At 39.3% G+C, this 18955-nt stretch overlaps 1 protein-coding gene across 11 annotated transcripts in view; it reads left to right on the forward strand.

The window, feature by feature from the left end:
* LOC121877018 (atypical protein kinase C-like) overlaps positions 1 to 18955 on the forward strand; it is a 122460-nt gene that overhangs the window by 88829 nt on the left and 14676 nt on the right. For 6 of the 11 annotated variants that reach the window (XM_042382609.1, XM_042382611.1, XM_042382615.1 and 3 more), the window contains 9 exons: positions 3333 to 3418; positions 4768 to 4999; positions 5521 to 5568; positions 6391 to 6572; positions 8022 to 8256; positions 8565 to 8745; positions 9429 to 9547; positions 10360 to 10529; positions 13322 to 13437. In XM_042382609.1, coding sequence (XP_042238543.1) covers positions 3333 to 3418; positions 4768 to 4999; positions 5521 to 5568; positions 6391 to 6572; positions 8022 to 8256; positions 8565 to 8745; positions 9429 to 9547; positions 10360 to 10529; positions 13322 to 13437 — 1369 coding nt within the window. Of the gene's footprint in view, positions 1 to 3332; positions 3419 to 4767; positions 5000 to 5520; positions 5569 to 6390; positions 6573 to 8021; positions 8257 to 8564; positions 8746 to 9428; positions 9548 to 10359; positions 10530 to 13321; positions 13438 to 16236; positions 16353 to 18955 lie in introns of all 11 variants that reach the window. The other 5 variants (XM_042382610.1, XM_042382612.1, XM_042382614.1 and 2 more) reach the window with 2 other exon arrangements.

Here is an 18955-nt window from a genome sequence, read left to right on the forward strand (position 1 = left end):
GGCAGGTGCTTTTATGGGGACTATTGTGTGTGTGTGTGGTGAAGATTATACCACTACTGGGAGATATAAGAGAGCTCTTGTGTACCTGAGTATGTGGAGGGGTATGGGGCAGTGTTCCTCTCCTGTCGGGAATCGAACCTACGACTGTTCCTTTGCGAGTCGAGCGCTCTGCCAACTGGATTACCGAGCAATTGTTTATATTATTAGATGTTTTTAGGTTTATTTTTATTATTATTAGTAGTAGTAGTATTTTTTTTATTTATTAGTTGTTATATTGTTGTTGTTATTAATTGTTGTTGTTGTTGTACTGTACATATTGACGTCACCAGGGGCTTATAACTCGTTTCTTCACACCAGTTCTGGGAAATTTGAGTTTAGAAACTTTTAACTTTGTCAATATGTAGTGCACAGGTTTATGTCTGTCTCTGTCTGTCACACTGTCAGTCTCTTTATCAGTGAGTCACACCTGTTGGAGTAATTATGACACTTTCTTCCCTCACACCACGTAACTTATCATGTCTATCCTGCCACTCCCTAAACCCTCTATATCACGCTCCTATCTTGTCATCTTATACCACTCCTATTTATTATGACTATTGGTGGTTCGTTTAGAAGTTGGTGGAGTAGTTTTGACTTTAAGTGGTAGTTTACGTGATCCAACAATAAGACAGTTATCTGCTGTTAAGTTGGTCGTGTCAGTTGGCTTTACCTGTTATCAGATAATGAAGGTTGACTCAACTGATACAGAGACCAATGGATAAGGTGGTGGGAAGATGTCATTGAGGAAGTGGTGGGTGGTGGTGTGGTAGTTATCATGGTGAAGCTGTAGAGGGGAGGTGGTGTTGAACTGTAGCTGGTATAGTGTCTGCTTGAGAAGTGACCACGCTGCCTTTAGGAAGACGTTCAGTGTTTGGGTTATGGCTCTACCTGGCTGCTGTTACCTGTGTGTATAGGTAGTGAACGTGGGACGACTGAGTTAATTTTGATGTGGTAGAAGATTAATATTCTTGTAAACACTTGGAAATCTTTGTTTGGTGTTATGAACGGACACTCTCAGCACTGAACGACAAATTCACTTCTTGTGCTATAAAGTCTTCGAAGAGAGTACTGTACTGTGTCATTCTGGTCAACAGTGTACGTGAGACAATCCAAGAAGTTGCTACCTTACCTTTTGGGGGACTGTGGATACTGATGAATTAGTACACTGGAGGAGAGAAGTACTGTGTTATGAACGGTGACTTTATGAGTGTGTCAACAGTGAGTGGCAATGGAGGGCTGCAGGTGGACAGGGCTGGAGATGTCGCCCCCACTCCTGCACCAAGAAGTACCTCCACCACTAAACACACCAGACCGCTGTCAGCTCTCTTCCTTGGCTGTGTTGCTCCCGGCGACCTGAAGGAAGCCAAAGTCCACAGGCGGAAGTCCTTAGAGATTAGTTATACAACAGGAGACAGTCGCGCCCCTCAACCTTTATCATCCCGCCAGTCGAGTCCCGTGTATGGAAACAGCGCACTGAAAGTTAGGAGAGAAAGATGGAAGAGTTTGTCCAAGTCACTGCTTATGTTGTCTCGGAGGAAGCGCACGTCGTCGAGGAGCGAGGGTGATGGAGGCGGTGAAGAATTGAGTGAGTGTGAGGACGACGGGGAATCTTGTAGTGGTGCAGAGAGAGGAAGTAGAGTGACAGCCTGTTTAAGTCCTGTTCCTCAAACCTTCTCACCTACACCACATGCCGGAGTCACTACAGGTACAGATCAGTGTGACTACAGCAGTGTTAGTGAGGGAGTGTCAAGGATAGACGCCAGGGTCTTGGGTGGTCCTTCCTCCTGCAGTCACAGCCCTGGTAACGAGGCAGTGGTGGTGGGTGATGGTAGTGTGGCCTCGTCTGTACCGTTGCCCGCTGCTGGAAAAAGACCTAAATTACGTGACCACCCCCGATTGAGGCGCTCTCCCCTCCGACCCAACTCCTGCACCGACCTTGACGTGAACCTTAACAAGAGAGCGGCCGTCTTGTCCCCTGCAGCTGCTAACACCTCTCCCTCTCCCGCGTTAAATAAGGTGGAGGAACAAGGTGTTAGGGTAAGGCGCCGCCCCTTGTCTTGGGGAGGTACAGGTAGAGAGAGGAATCCCACTGACCCCTCTGTGATGACGCAGGACCTCCTCTGGCCGCCCACACAACCACCCAACAAAAACTACGTCATAAGCTCCATCCTGCAGTACTTCCACCGTCTGCAGCTCTCCCCCGGTGACCTTCCTGACGACGATACGGGTAATAAAAACGGCAGTCATCGTGGTGAAGTATAGGTTAGGTTAGAGTATATTAATAAGTTTCTTGGTAGAAGTTTGTTTCAATTCCATTTATCCTTGTGGTGGTGTGTGGAGGAGGCCTACTGCTTTAACCCTGTACGGTACTGTTCAATGATGACCTGGTAGAGACTGCAGCAATATCAGGAGACCATTGCTGTACCAACCAAGTCATAACGCTACGGTACCAACATTTAATTAAACTAGGTGAGAGGGGCAGGGAAGGGGGGGGGGGGTAGGTTAAGGAAATTGTTTGTAAATAACCAGTAAAACTTTAACAGGCATTAAGAATTTTTTGATGATTTTATTAAGTTGTCTTCGGGTATCACTATTCATATTTTTATCTTGTTATATACCTGTTTCTACCTTATTACAGTTCGTTTGTTGATCTATGGAAGGGGAATAATGTGACGTCCATGATAAATTAGGGAAAGCTAGTCTTAGTGTGTTCACCTAACCTGGAGACACGGGTATAGAGTGTCGACTTAAGAAACCATTTATTGGGTAACTTAACTTCAGTCCCGTGAGATAAGATGACCGTCTCTCTCTCTCTCTCTCTCTCTCTCTCTCTCTCTCTCTCTCACAAACACACATGAATTGTTTACATGTTTGTGTCATAAAGAATCGGCTGTGTATTAGGGATATTATTGTTTACTTTGGCTAATATTGACTCAACAACTAAGCTCTTCCTCCAGGTTTGACATTCCTAACAGCCCTCTTAATAGCTGAAAGATGATTAGTTCCTCATATACGAAGTGAATCCTGGAAGATCATTGGCTGTTATATACTGAGTTCTGGAAGATGATTGGTTCCTGATATACTGAGTGAATCCTGAAAGATCATTGGCTATTGATATAATGAGTTCTGGAATATCATTGGTTTCTCATATACTAAAGTGACTCACCTTGATAAATTAACCAAAAGAACCAATTTTAGTGGTGCATTAGTGCTTGATTATGATACGTCTTGTGTAGAGTGTTTGAAAACTGTTACTATAATAATTGTTGTTATTTTTCTTGGTGGTCCTGCAGGGAGTATCTATCGACGGGGAGCAAGACGATGGAGGAAGCTGTACAAGGTCAACGGGCACATCTTCCAGGCCAAGCGCTTCAACAGGGTGAGTCAGGGAGGGTGAGTCGGACCTGGCAGAGGCTCATAAACTACTGGTTCCGCCTTACACACACACACAGAGCATGAGAGAGAGAGAGAGAGAGAGAGAGAGAGATCTGATGAATAATATCCACCAAACATTTAATTAACATTTACTAGTGTTTTCTTGGTAGGGAGACAGTGTAAGGAGGGGGGACAGTGTATAGGAAATGACACAGTGTAGATAGAGACAGTATAATGGGGGGAGGAAACAGTGTAGTTTGAGGACCATGTAGAGAGTGGGACAGTATTGCAACACATAGCATAGATGGATGCGATTTTGCTCTGTTTATTAAAAGATTGGAGGGAATTGGCTGATGCAAAACCTTCACTATTCTGTATGGGAGGAATTAGGTTATTAGGTAGTCAGTAATGCAGATGGTGGTGTAGGTATAGCTGTAGGGTGTAAGGTGGCTGATCAAATATACTCCAGGGCATAAGGTGGCTGATCAAATAGACTCCAGGGCATAAGGTGGCTGATCAAATAGACTCCAGGGCATAAGGTGGCTGATCAAATAGACTCCAGGGCATAAGGTGGCTGATCAAATAGACTCCAGGGCATAAGGTGGCTGATCAAATAGACTCCAGGGCATAAGGTGGCTGATCAAATAGACTCCAGGGCATTAGCAGACTGGTTTAGATAGGCTCCCACTAAAACTGGATTCAAATGTGTTCATAGGAGAATGGTGGTCTTCCGAGTCTGGCCAGGTTGTAGACTGCCCTTCACTGTAACAATCCCCAGTACAGTGTATTGATTCGTCTCGACCTTATACTCAGGGTCGAGGAAGATAATTAAAAAGGGGGAGGGTTGGGGTTAGACTCTCTCTCTCTCTCTCTCTCTCTCATGGTTATATCCCTGCAGGAAGGAATAGATAGATGACTGTATAAATAGATGTTGGTTCTGTGTACGTTCTCTCTACCTCTTTTCTGGGGTATAAGCTTTGCCTCAGTAGGATGGGGAACATTTCAGTACAGTGCTGTGGTGGGTGAGTGTTTTTCCTGTTGAGTCTATGGTACGGTATTTTGCTGCTGTTTATGTTTAAGACGTCTGCTTTCACTTGTGTTGGGTTGACTCCTGGTTAGTTTGGTTATCATATGTAGAAAATGTTTTGTTATAACTTGATATAATGTTTAATATCCAGTTATATACAAAAGCATCAGTACAGTACAGTATAATGGATTGATTATTATACAGAATTTGTCTTTTTTTTTTTTTTTGCTGTCAATAGTTACAGTAAGATGTGTGTGTGTGTATGTGTATGTCTGTGTGTATCCTGTTTCATTTTCTAGCATCTGACAGTAAATGGATATTTTCAGCGTGCCTTCTGCGAATTCTGCAAGGATCGTATATGGGGTCTTGGCCGGCAAGGCTTCAAGTGCACCCAATGCAAGCTCCTCGTTCACAAAAAGTGCCACAAGCTCCAGAAAGTGCCATGTAATGCAGACCTGGACACTTCCACTGACACTCTGGCATCTCACGACAACTCGACACTCCCCAGGGCTGGCACCAATGGCAGAATGGCCGTGCAGGACTTTGCGGAGATCTCGGGTATGTAGCAACTCTCACTTGGCCTAATAAAACATTTGGGGCTTTTATTATACAGTACAATACAAACTATTATTGAAGTAAATAACTAATGACCAATGAACTTATGTGATACTGTACAAATCATATACAGGTATGAATAATTTCTTAAACACTATATGTACAAGTTATGCCCTTATGAAATTCAACCAGTGTAAACCCCATTAAATTTAAGACTTGATTCTCGTCCCAATTAAGGGCAGTACAGTACCATACATAATAACTTCTTCACAAATATTGTCTTTAAACTAACAAAGATAACCTCTCATCAGATAACTTTGTGTTGACAGGAGCCATAGCAGGTATAGTTATTGTGTGTGCTGTACTGTATTAGCCTCCCTGCTGCGAGTGTAAGACAGGGTGACGTGTTCCAGGTGAGAAATAATGTGAGAACTTAATTGGATTCTCGATTTCCCAGTGTTGGTTCTGGAGTTTATAAAGGTAACTCTCACCAACTCATTACTAAAGTTATATGACTTTTGCAGACCCTGGGATAACAGAAGAAACACCTGTGGAAATGCCAACTATCACAGGTAAGAAAAATATCTGACAACATATGGTAAATTTTAACTCTTCTGTCACAACTTGTATTATACTCACATGTAATTAACTTTTATTATTCTCCTGCTATCATAATTAATTAGATTCTTTTTCTCCAAGATTTTTTACCTATCCCTGAGAAGAACCACAATAAGTGAGAATAGAAAGTAATTTAATGGTATGAAGTACAGTAGTGTATAGCATAGGTTACATAATTACCTTTTTCCTTTTTTTTCGCATAGTTAATTAGGTGGTTGAGTTAGGTAGGGAGTTACCAGTAAGAGTTTTCCTAATACCATACATAAAACTATTTCTGCTGTTGGTTTACTCTCATTGCAATACCTACAATACCATACATTCCTGCTTATTGTATTAGTCTCTATTTTATTAACTTCAAAATCTAAGAAAGTGATGATAATTTTTTCCCCCCAAGACCACAGTTTTAGAGGATATTACTAATCTTTTGATGGAAACTGTACTCTCATCTCTTTACATTGTGGACTCTTTCTCACACTGGAACATAAGAACATATATTACCATAGAGAAGGTTTTGAATAACATAATATTAGGTCTCCCTGATGATAAAAATTGTAGGTTTGAAATGACAGTAATGCTTATAAATATTTTCACTTTTTTCCCAATACTTGATAAAGGAAATGAAAAAACCTAGGATAGATTCGTACACAAAAGATCCATTAGCTTACATTTACACTCCCTTATCCTTAGCAGCTCTCATGTATACAGTGTTTGAGAGTTATTCTTTATATAGTGTTAATTTGATTGTAACTTTAGCACTAATTGACGATGTGTTCCAGGGAGTCGTAGTGAACCCATGTCTCCCGCCGGCCAGGCAGGACAGTACTGCTTGGACGACTTTGAGCTCATCCGTGTTATTGGCCGGGGATCTTACGCCAAGGTGTTGATGGTCGAGCTGAAGAAAACTAAGAGGATCTACGCCATGAAGGTCATCAAGAAAACGCTCGTCACTGATGATGAGGTACTGTACGGTGTTTATGTTCCGGACGTCAGGTGTCTTATTTCTTCATGAATATTAACTTCTGGTTTTACTGGTTTATTCCTCTGTCCATTCTCATTAATAGTTGTGCTAGCTGACATTCTTAGTGTAAGCAGTAACTATTAATTCTTGGGAACGAATCTTTGCTAATGTTCTACTTTATTTATGGTATATCTCTGTTGACCCAAGTCCTCTGTCGACTCTAGATAGTCTGCTAACCCATACAAGTGTAGAAAATGACCATAAAACTCTAATGATGATGATGATGATGATGATGATGACGATGACGATGATGATAGTTCTTGTACAAAATCTATTAGTCCTGTTTGAAACTTCACCATAGGAGAGACCATTTTACAGGATTATGTATGGGTAGATAAATCAGATCATTCATGTACTGCAGAGTGTGTTCTGTGAAGGGACTGTAGTATTGTGACATTTTACCTTTCTTTCTTTATAGTTAGTTGGTTCAGGATAATTTTTTTCTTTATTTGCTCGCATGTTTCTGTTGATTAGGACAAATAAAACCAAAATAAATCCGAATGTGGTGACTCGGTTAATTTCTGGTCGGTCACCATTCACCAGTCAAATTCAACTTGGAATATGAAAATGGAAGTTTCATTACAGTATAGCCACACGTGACTCAGGGTAAGGGGAGGCTTTTCTAATTTGAGTGAGCTTGTTTATACTGTACTCACACTTCTTTCCTGCCTTTGTACGACATGTTTACTGGGTTATGAGGAATGTAATTTGTGTAAAGCCTTGCAATTATGTAAGGCTCTGTATTTACAACTTTGGGTTATTTATGGATTATTTTGAATTATTACAGTATTAGTAAGACATGTTGCTTCCATTAAAAGTATTTATATATGTTTGACTCAAAGACCGAATTCTCTCTCTGAGTGAAAAAACTACCACAATGCGTACTGGGCACGATATTAAGACCAGAAAGGGAAATTCACGTTGTGGACTCCTCCAAAACAGCCACAATGTGTTATGGGAGGTCTTAACATTACAGAACACAAAATAATTACTGTAGCATTAATTTGTAGGTGCCAAGTTCTTGTCCACAATGCGATGGGTAATAGTTATGTTACCAGAACGCGATCTGAACCAACCTAATCTAACAATGCGAATTTCCCTTTCTGGTAATATTATTGTGCCCAGAAAGCATTGTGGTAGTTTTTTTGCCCGGTGACCAAATTTGATCTTTGAGCACAACATACCAGGTATACATACTGTAATGCAGTATACCGTACATAGTTACTCACATAGTTAGTGTTGTGTGCTCTACTCCTATGGGATATTTCATTATTGATTGATACCTGTACTATATTATGTGTGTTTATAGCAGTTTTTAATGTTTTAGTGATTCATTATCGAACATCCTTCACAGTGTTTTATATGTTTAATGGTGACATTTTCTTCCAGGACATAGATTGGGTCCAGACAGAAAAGCACGTGTTTGAGACGGCCTCCAACCACCCGTTCTTGGTTGGTCTACACTCGTGCTTCCAGACTCCGTCCCGACTCTTCTTTGTAATTGAATTTGTTCGAGGAGGTGACCTTATGTTCCACATGCAAAGGCAGCGTCGCCTGCCCGAGGAGCACGCTAGATTTTATGCTGCTGAGATCTGCTTAGCGCTTAACTTCCTGCATGAAAAAGGTGAGTCGCTAATCAGTGAATCACTACATTAAGTAATCCTGTTTCAACCATTTCGTTAAACTTTAGCTATAAAAAACAAAAATTATTGTTCTATAATTTATATCATGATTTATTAGTACTTTACTTATGTTTAATATCTCCCTTAGTTTAGCATTTTTAAGTTTTTCATATACAGTACTGTACCAGAATACCAGTGAAGATTCAAAACTTAATCTGTAAATTTTTTGAAAGTTTTTAATGTGCCAGAATACTTGTGAAAAGTCAAAGCTTAATCTAGAAAAAAATATATTTCCTTTCTACTCTTACAGGCATTATTTACCGTGATCTTAAATTGGATAACGTCTTACTTGACCACGAGGGGCACATTAAACTAACCGATTATGGTATGTGCAAAGAAGGCATCCGTCCAGGCGACACTACCTCTACCTTCTGCGGGACACCAAACTACATCGCACCAGAGATTTTACAAGGTGTAGAATATAGCTTTAGGTGAGGACACTTCATGTACAGCCATAGAAATAAATCCTGTTAGTCCTCTTTCTCAACCATGACTCATGAACCAGTGAATCCATTGTTGGATTCATCGATGGTGTACTGTGTAATGTCTTGGATTCACAGGTTCATGACTTCGGGTTCATGAATGGAATGGAGGATTGATAAGACTTTTTTCCGTGACTGGTGATGTTTTTATCTCTGTAAAGGTGGGATATTTTGGTTGTAGTTTCAGAATTAAAAGGGATATTAATTTCCTTTACATTTGGATTGATTTAGACCCTTCAGATTACAATACTGGACATGTTTATAATAGAGTGAGTCATTTGTAGATAATTTCAGATTTGATGGACACTTGTAATCAATCCAACACTGCAAGATCTTCAAAAATCAATATTCTTTATTACGATGGGAAATTATATCATTGCATTTCAATTAGAAAAATAAGACAGAATTGGTTAAGATATTATGTATAAAAATGGTCTTTTACTCATAATATCTTCATAGTAAAAACAAAACAATTGAAGCCAAGTTGACCTCATCACTATGGAGATGCCACTTTCAATATTTTTTTTGGCTAGCAGCAGACAACTTTATTCAGCTCAGAAGCGACCCCATACACAAGCTACAAGGGGTTAGAAAAGATTTTGAGGTACATGTAATTTTTCTTTCTTATACAGCGTTGACTGGTGGGCATTAGGAGTTCTACTTTATGAGATGTTAGCAGGCAAAAGTCCCTTTGATATTGTTGGGGCATCTGACAACCCAGATTGTAACACTGAAGACTTCCTCTTTCAAGGTGAGTAAGTGAATGGAAGCTCCTCCATACTTCCCAGTCTCCCATAGGTCAAGACCACACGGTTACTGCAACAAAAGTGTCTGTTTAAGGTACCCAAAGTAGAATAGATGGATGAACACTTGCTCCAAATGGTGTCTTTATGATTTTATGTGAGGCAATATGACACAAAGGATGAAGGATTTCGACAACCCTTCCTAGACAACAGAAGTCTTGGTGTTCAATTTGAAATTCATCAAACCCCTTCGTAAAGATACTTTTTGGAGCGAGTATACAGTCACAAACAAAAGTCCTATTGCCTCTTCTGCTGTTCCATGAATCCCAAAACCTGAAGCAGTAGACACTGATGCATTATTCTGTCCATAAATGCTTCAGATTCACGAGTTTGAATCTCGGGGTTCGTGGAGCAGCAGAAGAGGCGACAAGACTTTTGTTAGTGACCACAGGAACTAACTATAAAAAACTAGATTTGATTCTTTATTGTAGATCATGGGTAAAGGTGAGGGTCACTTATGTAATACTTGTTATCTTTTAGTAAGTTCTTGACCTCAGTAACTTTTGCAGGTTATGAATTAAAGGTCAGTGTTTGATTTAATGTATGTCACACCCCTTGAACCAAGATACTTTACCCAGCCATAGAGTTTCTTGACTAATTTTTATGGTCAGGTTCATGTGTCAATATTTATCTCTAATTATTCAGCCAACTTGTTTATGATTATAAGCTGAGAATAATTACAAGTTGGATTCATTTTATTGAATTTTTTGTATAGGAATTTGTGACTTACAATCTAAAAAAAATGTTTCTTAATTTTCAGTAATATTAGAGCGACCCATCCGTATCCCTCGGTCACTGTCCGTCAAAGCTGCCTCAATCCTCAAGGGCTTCCTCAACAAAAACCCAGTTGACCGACTCGGGTGTCACCCAGAAACTGGCTTTACAGATATAGTTAGTCACCCGTTCTTCAAGACTATAATCTGGGAAATGGTAAGTGACAAGACTTATTTTGTTTTCATTGTGTGTCAAAGGCTTATAGCTAGCTGTACACTTTGGTAGGACAGAATAATTAATTTTTACAGTTGTTGATTCTATTTCTTCCTGTCCAACTTGTGTGTGGGATGGATAAAGGGGTACAGAAACCGCAAAAGATAAAGTACAGGTACTGTCTTAGTAAGGGAGAGTAGTGCAAGACAAGCATAGGAAGGGGACAGGAAAGGGCTCGGATAACACATGCTTAATTTACAGTACACCTTAGCAAAAGTGTTTATTCAGAGAGATCAGTTCTAGTGCACAGTACTGTGGTTTTTGTGATGTGATATATGTAGAGGTTTGCTGAGATGACCACAGACAGGTTTAAGGTTGGCATTGCATGATGAGGTGAATGGTCTTGATGGTCTATATACACAAAATTACACAGTTACTCAAGCTTATTATAACTGATGCCATGTAAATACCGTTGTAATTATGATTTATAACCATACATCAGAATTAAGGAACTCCAGAACCAGCAGCAAGTCTAGTGGTTGAAAAATCAATCCCCTAGTCCTCATCTTGTGTGACTGGGATAAAACACAGTAACTGAATAAATTAAAAGAATAGATTATTCTTCTCTTTCATACAACACTCTCAGAGGATAACCCATGGCATGAAAGTTCCTTAAAAAGGGAAAAGACAAGCCAAACCCTTATCTAAGGCAATAGAAACCATCGGTGGTGCCCACCTAACAAATTACATTGACCTTATAGACACGCTTAACGTCTTTAACTTTAACAACAAGAAAATGTTAAGCTTTGATGTTAAATCTGTTTGCTAACATGCCAGTAGAAGGGGCCATAGAGGTGGTGGAGAAAGCTATGGGCAGCATCAGGAACGAGGAGATGCTGGTGCCTAGGGAGGAATTCACCTGACTTGTGATACTGTGTATTAGATTTGATGCTTTCATTTTCAACATAGAAGAATATATGCAGTAAAGTGACTTAGCCATGGGCTTCCCCCTCAGTGCTGTCATGGCTTGTCTCTACATGGAGATACTGGAAGCAGACAATTACACAAGGATTATGGGCAGAGGGGCCAAGTGGTATTGATATGTGGATGATGTACAGGTATTAGTGATTGTACCAAGAGGAACAGACATGAGGAACAAGTGGGGAATGTTGAACAATGTGAACAGTGATATCCAATTCACAGTGGAGGAAGAGAAGGAAAACAAATTGCCATTCCTAGACACGATAATTTGGAGAACAGAGCAGAGTGTAAAATATTCAGTTTACTATATGCCAACTAATAAAGACGATTTCATCCACTACCTTTCACCCTACAGTGAAAGAACGAAATTGGGAGTGGTGATCAGATTTTTCCTAAGGGCATGTTGGATATGAACTGGGGAGCCAGCAACTGAGTATTCCTCCCCCCTCCTCTTGGAGTGCAGAGGTGCTCTAAATATAAAGTGGTGATCTTTGTGATATCAGCTATCAGCTTATGGTCAGTGCCAAAAACAAAAGTGGATTGGTTTATTTATATACTTTCAGCGGCAAAATTCTTTAGTTCTAACACTCTTACATCTTGTAACTTAACATTGCCAAGTTTAATTCGGGTCAAAGTTATGGGTTCACCCACTCGTAAAAATTACTGATATCTTTAGCCTTCACAGTTGGGGGAGCCTTGATTGTCTGCCATCACAATGTGCATGTAGTGTAAATTATTTTTCAACTACAGTAATTTAAATTTCTTGAATGCATATTTTTAGAATCTAATGTGAAAGTGTTGCTTTAATTTAATTTGAAGATTATTTAGATTTATGATAGAAATGCTCTGTATATTAGAAGCTCCTGTCATGTAGAGAGAATTAGAGTGCAAGGTCAACAAGGAAATTTACCAGACATTTCAGCTATGTTTACATGTCAAATGAACAGACTGAAGTGTAGGAGTAATCCAAGCTAAGTATGGCAGCTCTTATTGTTTTAAGATAATCTTTAGTGTTTCACAGTACTGTACAGAGCTTAACCCCATCAGTGTGTTAGTCATTAAATTTTGATTGGTGATTTTTTCTTTTTTCCCAAATACCGTAAGTTATTATTGCTGTATTATTATTATTGTTATTATAGGTATTATTATTACTATATTATTAGCATCTTATTTTTTATCATCTTTGTTTCCAATAGTTTAATTTACTGCTTTAACAGGACACCGGTGACTTCTTTACTCCGTCGTTGTTCTTGATGAATTTGTTCTTCATTATCCAGTGTTAGTACAGGAGGAGGCCAGAGTACCTGTGATGTTTGGTAGGGACGCTTTACCGTATATAACACCCTTCTCACGTCTAACCCAGGGATTGAACCCAGGATATGGTAGTGAGAGGTAAGCATGTTATAACAGTACTGTATACCATTAACATCCTCAACTCTGCAAAGTAGGGGAAGAGCTGTTTTATTTTCCCTAATATCTGTATTTGTGTCAATGTTCACATCCACACATTGGTTGAAACTGATGGAGAAAGAATTGAGCTTCTGAGTGTGTGATTATGTGGGGTTTTTTGGTTTTTCTCATAATATTTCAGGATTTTGTCATTGATAATTGAATTTTTGGGTCAAAATGGTGTCTAGTCTTTATCAGTGGGAGCTGCTTGTATGCAGCTGCACACTTCATTCATATTTTTCTAAATAATTGATCTTTTCCCTTTTCAGAATATAGATTTTGTAGGTGTGAGCTGGTGACAACATTTACTTCTCATCATTACTATTTTATCAGTTGTTCTCACCCAGTGGAATGGTTATTTTCAGCTGGAAAGGAAACAGATTCCACCACCATACAAGCCACGGGTAGATGGAGAAAGAGACCTTGAAAACTTTGACCCTCAGTTTACAGCTGAGCCTGTACAGTTTACTCCAGATGATCAGTAAGTCAAACACCCACCTCTTGACCTCCCCCATCCCCACCCAAAATTCCTAGGGTTGGAATGATGGCCAGGCTGGCTGGAGAAGAGTGTAAGAGGACATGGAACTGACTGAGTGTGATCGATTGTAAACTGTGGTGTTGTCCGGTAGTTTCTGTTGGAACAAGTATGGGACCCAATGTTGAAATTCTTTGCAAGGTTGTTGTATATACAGCCATACTGAGTGTTGTCTTAGTAAGCCATTAGAATTTGATCCACACTCTCCTGAACTTCTATTCTGCCTTCTCTGTACTGTACTGTATATCTAACTTAACCTCAGTGATAGTGTTGCAGATGAGGAGCTAACCTGCCTGCCTGCCTTGTCGATGTCTTGCAGCCACACTAAGATACTCACACCTGCAGTGCTTCAGAGTATTCTTATGTATTAATGTATTAAATGCACTCATCAACTCTTACCTATTTATAATCACTAATAATTCATAATCATTAAACTTTCTTTGAATGTTAAAATAATGGTCTTCAGTAAGTTTTCTTGTGATAAACTTATACTATTTTAAGGATTACAGAACTCATATAGGATGTAAATTTGACTGCACTTACAGTATACCTGGTACAGTGGCTGGTGCATCTTGTGAAATGTGGCAACTGGGTGGAATGCTTATCTAGTATCCTTAGTGTGGTTTCTATTGGAAGGTTCCTAAGGGCCATTCTGGGAGTTTTAAAATGAGGTAAACAAGCACAAAATTGCCACATCTCACAAAACATGCTAGCCACTGTATCAGGTGTAAGTGCATACAGATGTACAAAAGAATTTAAAATTTAGTAAAGTATTATCATGGATAAAGATAGCATTACAGAGTTTATTATGATAATTTGGTGGTTGATTGGTAGTTCTATGATAAGACTATGGGAAGACGAAGTTGACAGTTTCAGTATCTTGTGTCAGGTTAGTAGCAGCATATGAACAGTTGCTGTCATTATGTGGTAGCTTAGGTGTGCCGTGATCTTAACCCGTCCGTCAGAATCCCCAGCAGTCTGTAGTTTACTTAAAGGAAGTTTGAATACGTAGGATTAACGGTAATTTGGAATAAAGAGGTGATCTGATTGTGACAGTAGAAAATTTATCACAGTTATCCTCAATACACAAACACTTGTATCCTTATTTTGGTTGCATGTTTTGTGCATGCTGCTCCTCTTAGACATTTAGACAGTTTTGTTTGGATACAGTATATGTCCAATATGTCATGATCTGAAATGCCCTGTAAGTTAGTTACTGGTTTCTAATTGTTTATAGAGGTTAAAGTTGTTTGTTAAGTACAGTAGTTGGGTAGTATAGTGCCCTCTGATACAAGACTGCATGAAGATGAAATTTTTATTAATTATGCTTGCCTGCTGATTATTAAAGAAAGTTAAATATATACAGTAGCTTCAAGATCATTAGTCTTCACTCAAAGAAAATATTAATTAGTAAGAAGTTTCTTATGATAGTTGTAATGTTATTAGATCTGTGGATATCACCCTGGATATATTTGTATTTTTGTCGCGTAATATTCACAGCAGTACTAGAAAATTGATAGAAAATTTAGTACTAGACGATTAAAAGGGTGTACAGGCACGGAAGAGTCCTGTCAGTCCTCTGTCCCACCCATGAGCACTGAGACTCGTGGACCTGTGAACCCAAGACATCACACAGTGCACCATCTATGAACACAACACTGTCTTGGATTCACAGGTTCATGAATCTCAGGGCTCATGGATGGGATGGAGGACTGACAGGATTCTCTTCAATGACTGTGCTAATATGTTTTAAGAAGGCAGAAATTATTGGCATATTTTAGCAATCCAAAATACAAGTTAATATACTGTTTACCAAGTGTTTACTAGAAGGAGAGTTAGTCTACTGTAAATTTTGTTCATAGTAATACTGTACAGAACTATGAACAGTGATATTATTAATTTTAGCTCCTTGTGTATACGGCCCCCTCTGACCTGAATAAAATCCTCAATCGTTGGCCAAATAAAATATCGAAAGTGACGTCCCTATAGAGAAGGGGTTAATTCTCTTGTGTTCATCATCATGGCGATGAGAATAAAGATGAGTAATTGATGAATAAGATGGTGAGAAATTAAACTCTTTGAAGCCTTAAAGAATGGCATTATTCTTCATAGTTTCCTGAGGTACTAAAATAAAGTATAATATCTATAACTTTGTTCAGTGTTGTCTTGTTATAATGCAAACGATATTATAGATAGAAACCTGATGTAAAAAAAAAAAAAAGTTTCAGAATGATCTTGGATGCTAGGAAGCTAATTTATCACAAAGCTAACCCCTAACTTACATTCCAGTTTTACTCACTTGTAGCTGTTGTAGCAGTCCATGTCTGTTATCTGTTGTTTGTGTTGTGTTTGTTAGTGTATGCTGTCTTAATTTGGCTTTATTACAGACAAGCAGAAGTATTTGCAGTAGAGTTAGTTTCCCACTAATTTATTTCAGGTAATTTTGTACTGTATTGCAAGTGGCTGTGTAACATTTGCTACTAGACGGTATGGTGATAGACTGCCTCAAGATTTATCTGGCTTTGAGCTTAATATTGTGCCTGCACTTTCTTCTCATTAGGAGATGTGTGATGTGGTGCATACCAAGGCAACTTATTTCTATAGAGTGCAACTCATAAACTGTGTTGGCTTAGTACTGTATTACATACTGTAAAAGTTTTCAAAGTTGGTGTCTTGTACATAATGGCAGAGTTGTGCGAATGTGAGAAGCAGTGGTTGTGTATGTTTGCTTTGTTGTTGTTACAGTTGCAGCAGCGACAGGTACCCCCGCCATATCGCCCCAGGCTAGACTCTGACCGTGATCTGGCAAACTTCCCACCAGAATTTACAGATGAGCCTATTCAGCTAACCCCTGATGATGCGTAAGTACCTTCTTTAATTTATTTATCTTTTGGTTTATTTTAGTGCTAGGGGAAGAATGCTCTTAGCATAAGATACGGTGAACCATGAAATAACACCATTGCCAGTATTGTCTCTGTCAACTCAGCATCGTTATTTACACGTTTTATGTTTTTGGGGCGTTACCTGGGTCACTTTTATGACAGCTGAACCGTTAAGAAGGTTCGAGTTTGTTGTCCTAAAGTCCTATCAACTGTACAGACAAACATTGCCCAACTGTACTGTATCAGGGTTACCACAAGAAAAATAAAGAGTTGTGGTCATCTGGGTGGGTGTACAGTATTGATGTAACAAATATTCAGGAAAAGTAGGGACAGTTCAAATACTATACTGTACTGTATTTCTGTGCTTTATAAATTTTAGAGCACTGTACGGTATCACATATCTTTCACTGATGAAGTTTTTATCTTCTGGACAAATCTAAATGTCATAGAGAAAAATGTCAAGGTTACTTTTGTGTGTGTGTGATTATGGTGTGTCTATGAACCTGTGTGTGAGTGTATGAGGAATCTAATTCAACATGACAGGGACTTTCTAATACCTTGCAAACCCCTTTTGGAGCGAGGTAAAAATAAGAGACTGCATGTTTATGTACAGTATTTTGGTGAAAGCATGTAACAGAGTAGACAGAAGACATTTTGGTTATTGATGAGGAGCTGTAGAGTCATTAAAAAAAACCTACTTGGGTTTGTGAGAGAAAAGTATGGCATGTCAAAGAATAAATGAAGGACTTTGAAGAGCTTGGAAGTGAGAGAGAAAGTGAAATGGGTGTGTAATACCTCCATGATTGTTCAGCATATAGGTGGATGGAGTGGTGAGGAAGGTGAAGATGAGTGAAACAAGACTATAACTGAATTGTAATAACCTGCCAACATGGGTGGAACATCGTATTTTGGGCCGATAATTCTGAATGGATGTTGGATAGGGTTGGGAATGTTTTTTGTCAGATTGTGATAGAAGAAATATAATAAATTCTGGAGGGAAAATAAGGTAATGGTATTTGATAATAACATTGTGGATTTTAGTCAACAATGCAGAATATAGGAAGTGAAGAATGTGACTGAAAAATTAAGCATTGGATGAAGTTAGGAAGATCAAATATTTAAGACTGAGGCTGTGTACAAATTTATGATGGGAGAGTGAAATTAGGGATGAAATAATACACAGGAGAAGAGGAATTGACGAATAAGGAAGTATTAGTGAGGGAAGGAATGAAAGATTAGCGCATTTGCTGCGGGAACGTCTTTTGGCTCACACCAGAGGGATTTTATTCAGCTCATAGGAGGAACCCATACACAAGAGGTTAAAATGAAAAAGAATTGGGGGTTGGTATAATTTTTTTTTACCTTGACCTGTGGAACTGTACTGCAATATTAACCCGAGTTGAAGGAGAGTTTTTAGAAGTTGAGGCCAGAGAATTGAGCGACCTGAGTGTTGCATTTGATAGTACTGTAATAGAATGGAAGAGGGTCATAGAGAAGTAATGAAGCATGTGGGAGGTTTGGCATGGTTGAGTGAGGTAAGCTGTTGGTGTGAATTATGGAGTCATGACGTAGATCAGGGGTCACCAAACTACGGCCCGCGGGCCAGATCCCAAGTCCTTCCCCGGCTCGTGGTAGCTCCGCCTACGCTCTGACATTACCAGAGCTTTCGTTCTGGCTTGCAAGTATTGAACAGAATGATTATGTGGCCCGCGCTCGTCATTCTTTCAGTTATCCGGCCCACTGTGAAAAAAGTTTGGTGACCCCTGACGTAGATGAATAGAAATACTCTCGAGGTGGTGGTACCATGTGGATGGGGAAGGATGATGAGAGGATAGTAATGCCAAAGGGGGTGTACATGGATAAGGATAAGGGGAGAGGGTAAGGCGCAGCAGTACATTAACCCCTTGTGTACGGGCCCTCCCCTCTGAGCTGAATAAAACCATCTGGCATTATCCAAGTAAAACAATAAAAGTGGCATCCCCATAGTGAAAGGGTTGAGTAGAGAAAGGAGAATATTTTATTTATGAGTGAGTTACATTATTTGTGAGAGGAAAGATAGAGAAATGTTTGTGAGAGAAGGAGAAAGAGAAGATTAGAGAGAAATGATGAATGTTAGAGAGGGAGGGAAAGAGAGACAGAGGGGGAAGGAGGGAGGAACTGTGTAACTATGCCAAAGGTTCCTATAGTAACATGTACCTGATCTCATCTCTCACCCAGCTAGCATCAGGGCAGCACTAGCATTGCGACACATTTGTATTTCTGACCTGAATTTCATCTGTAACCACAAGACTACGTACTGTAAATAATGATCAGAATTAAGTTGATACATGTTGATTTATACATACATATAGTATATTATACACTACTGTACTTCCTTTCAATGTTTATTAAAATTTCACGAAGTGAAGTCGTTTGGAAATTAATTTAAATTTGGTAAGATTCCCCATCGTTAGTCAAAATGAAATGTACATACAGTACAATACAGTATCAGTAACTGCACATGTGTTTGTTTCATGTGCAACAAAATTGACTTCAGAATCACGTTAAACCACTTCCAACTCTGACATTACTCCTGCCATCAC

This window comes from Homarus americanus, unplaced genomic scaffold, assembly GCF_018991925.1.
Source record: "Homarus americanus isolate GMGI-L3 unplaced genomic scaffold, GMGI_Hamer_2.0 scaffold50325, whole genome shotgun sequence".
NCBI classification, from domain to species: Eukaryota; Metazoa; Arthropoda; class Malacostraca; order Decapoda; family Nephropidae; genus Homarus; species Homarus americanus.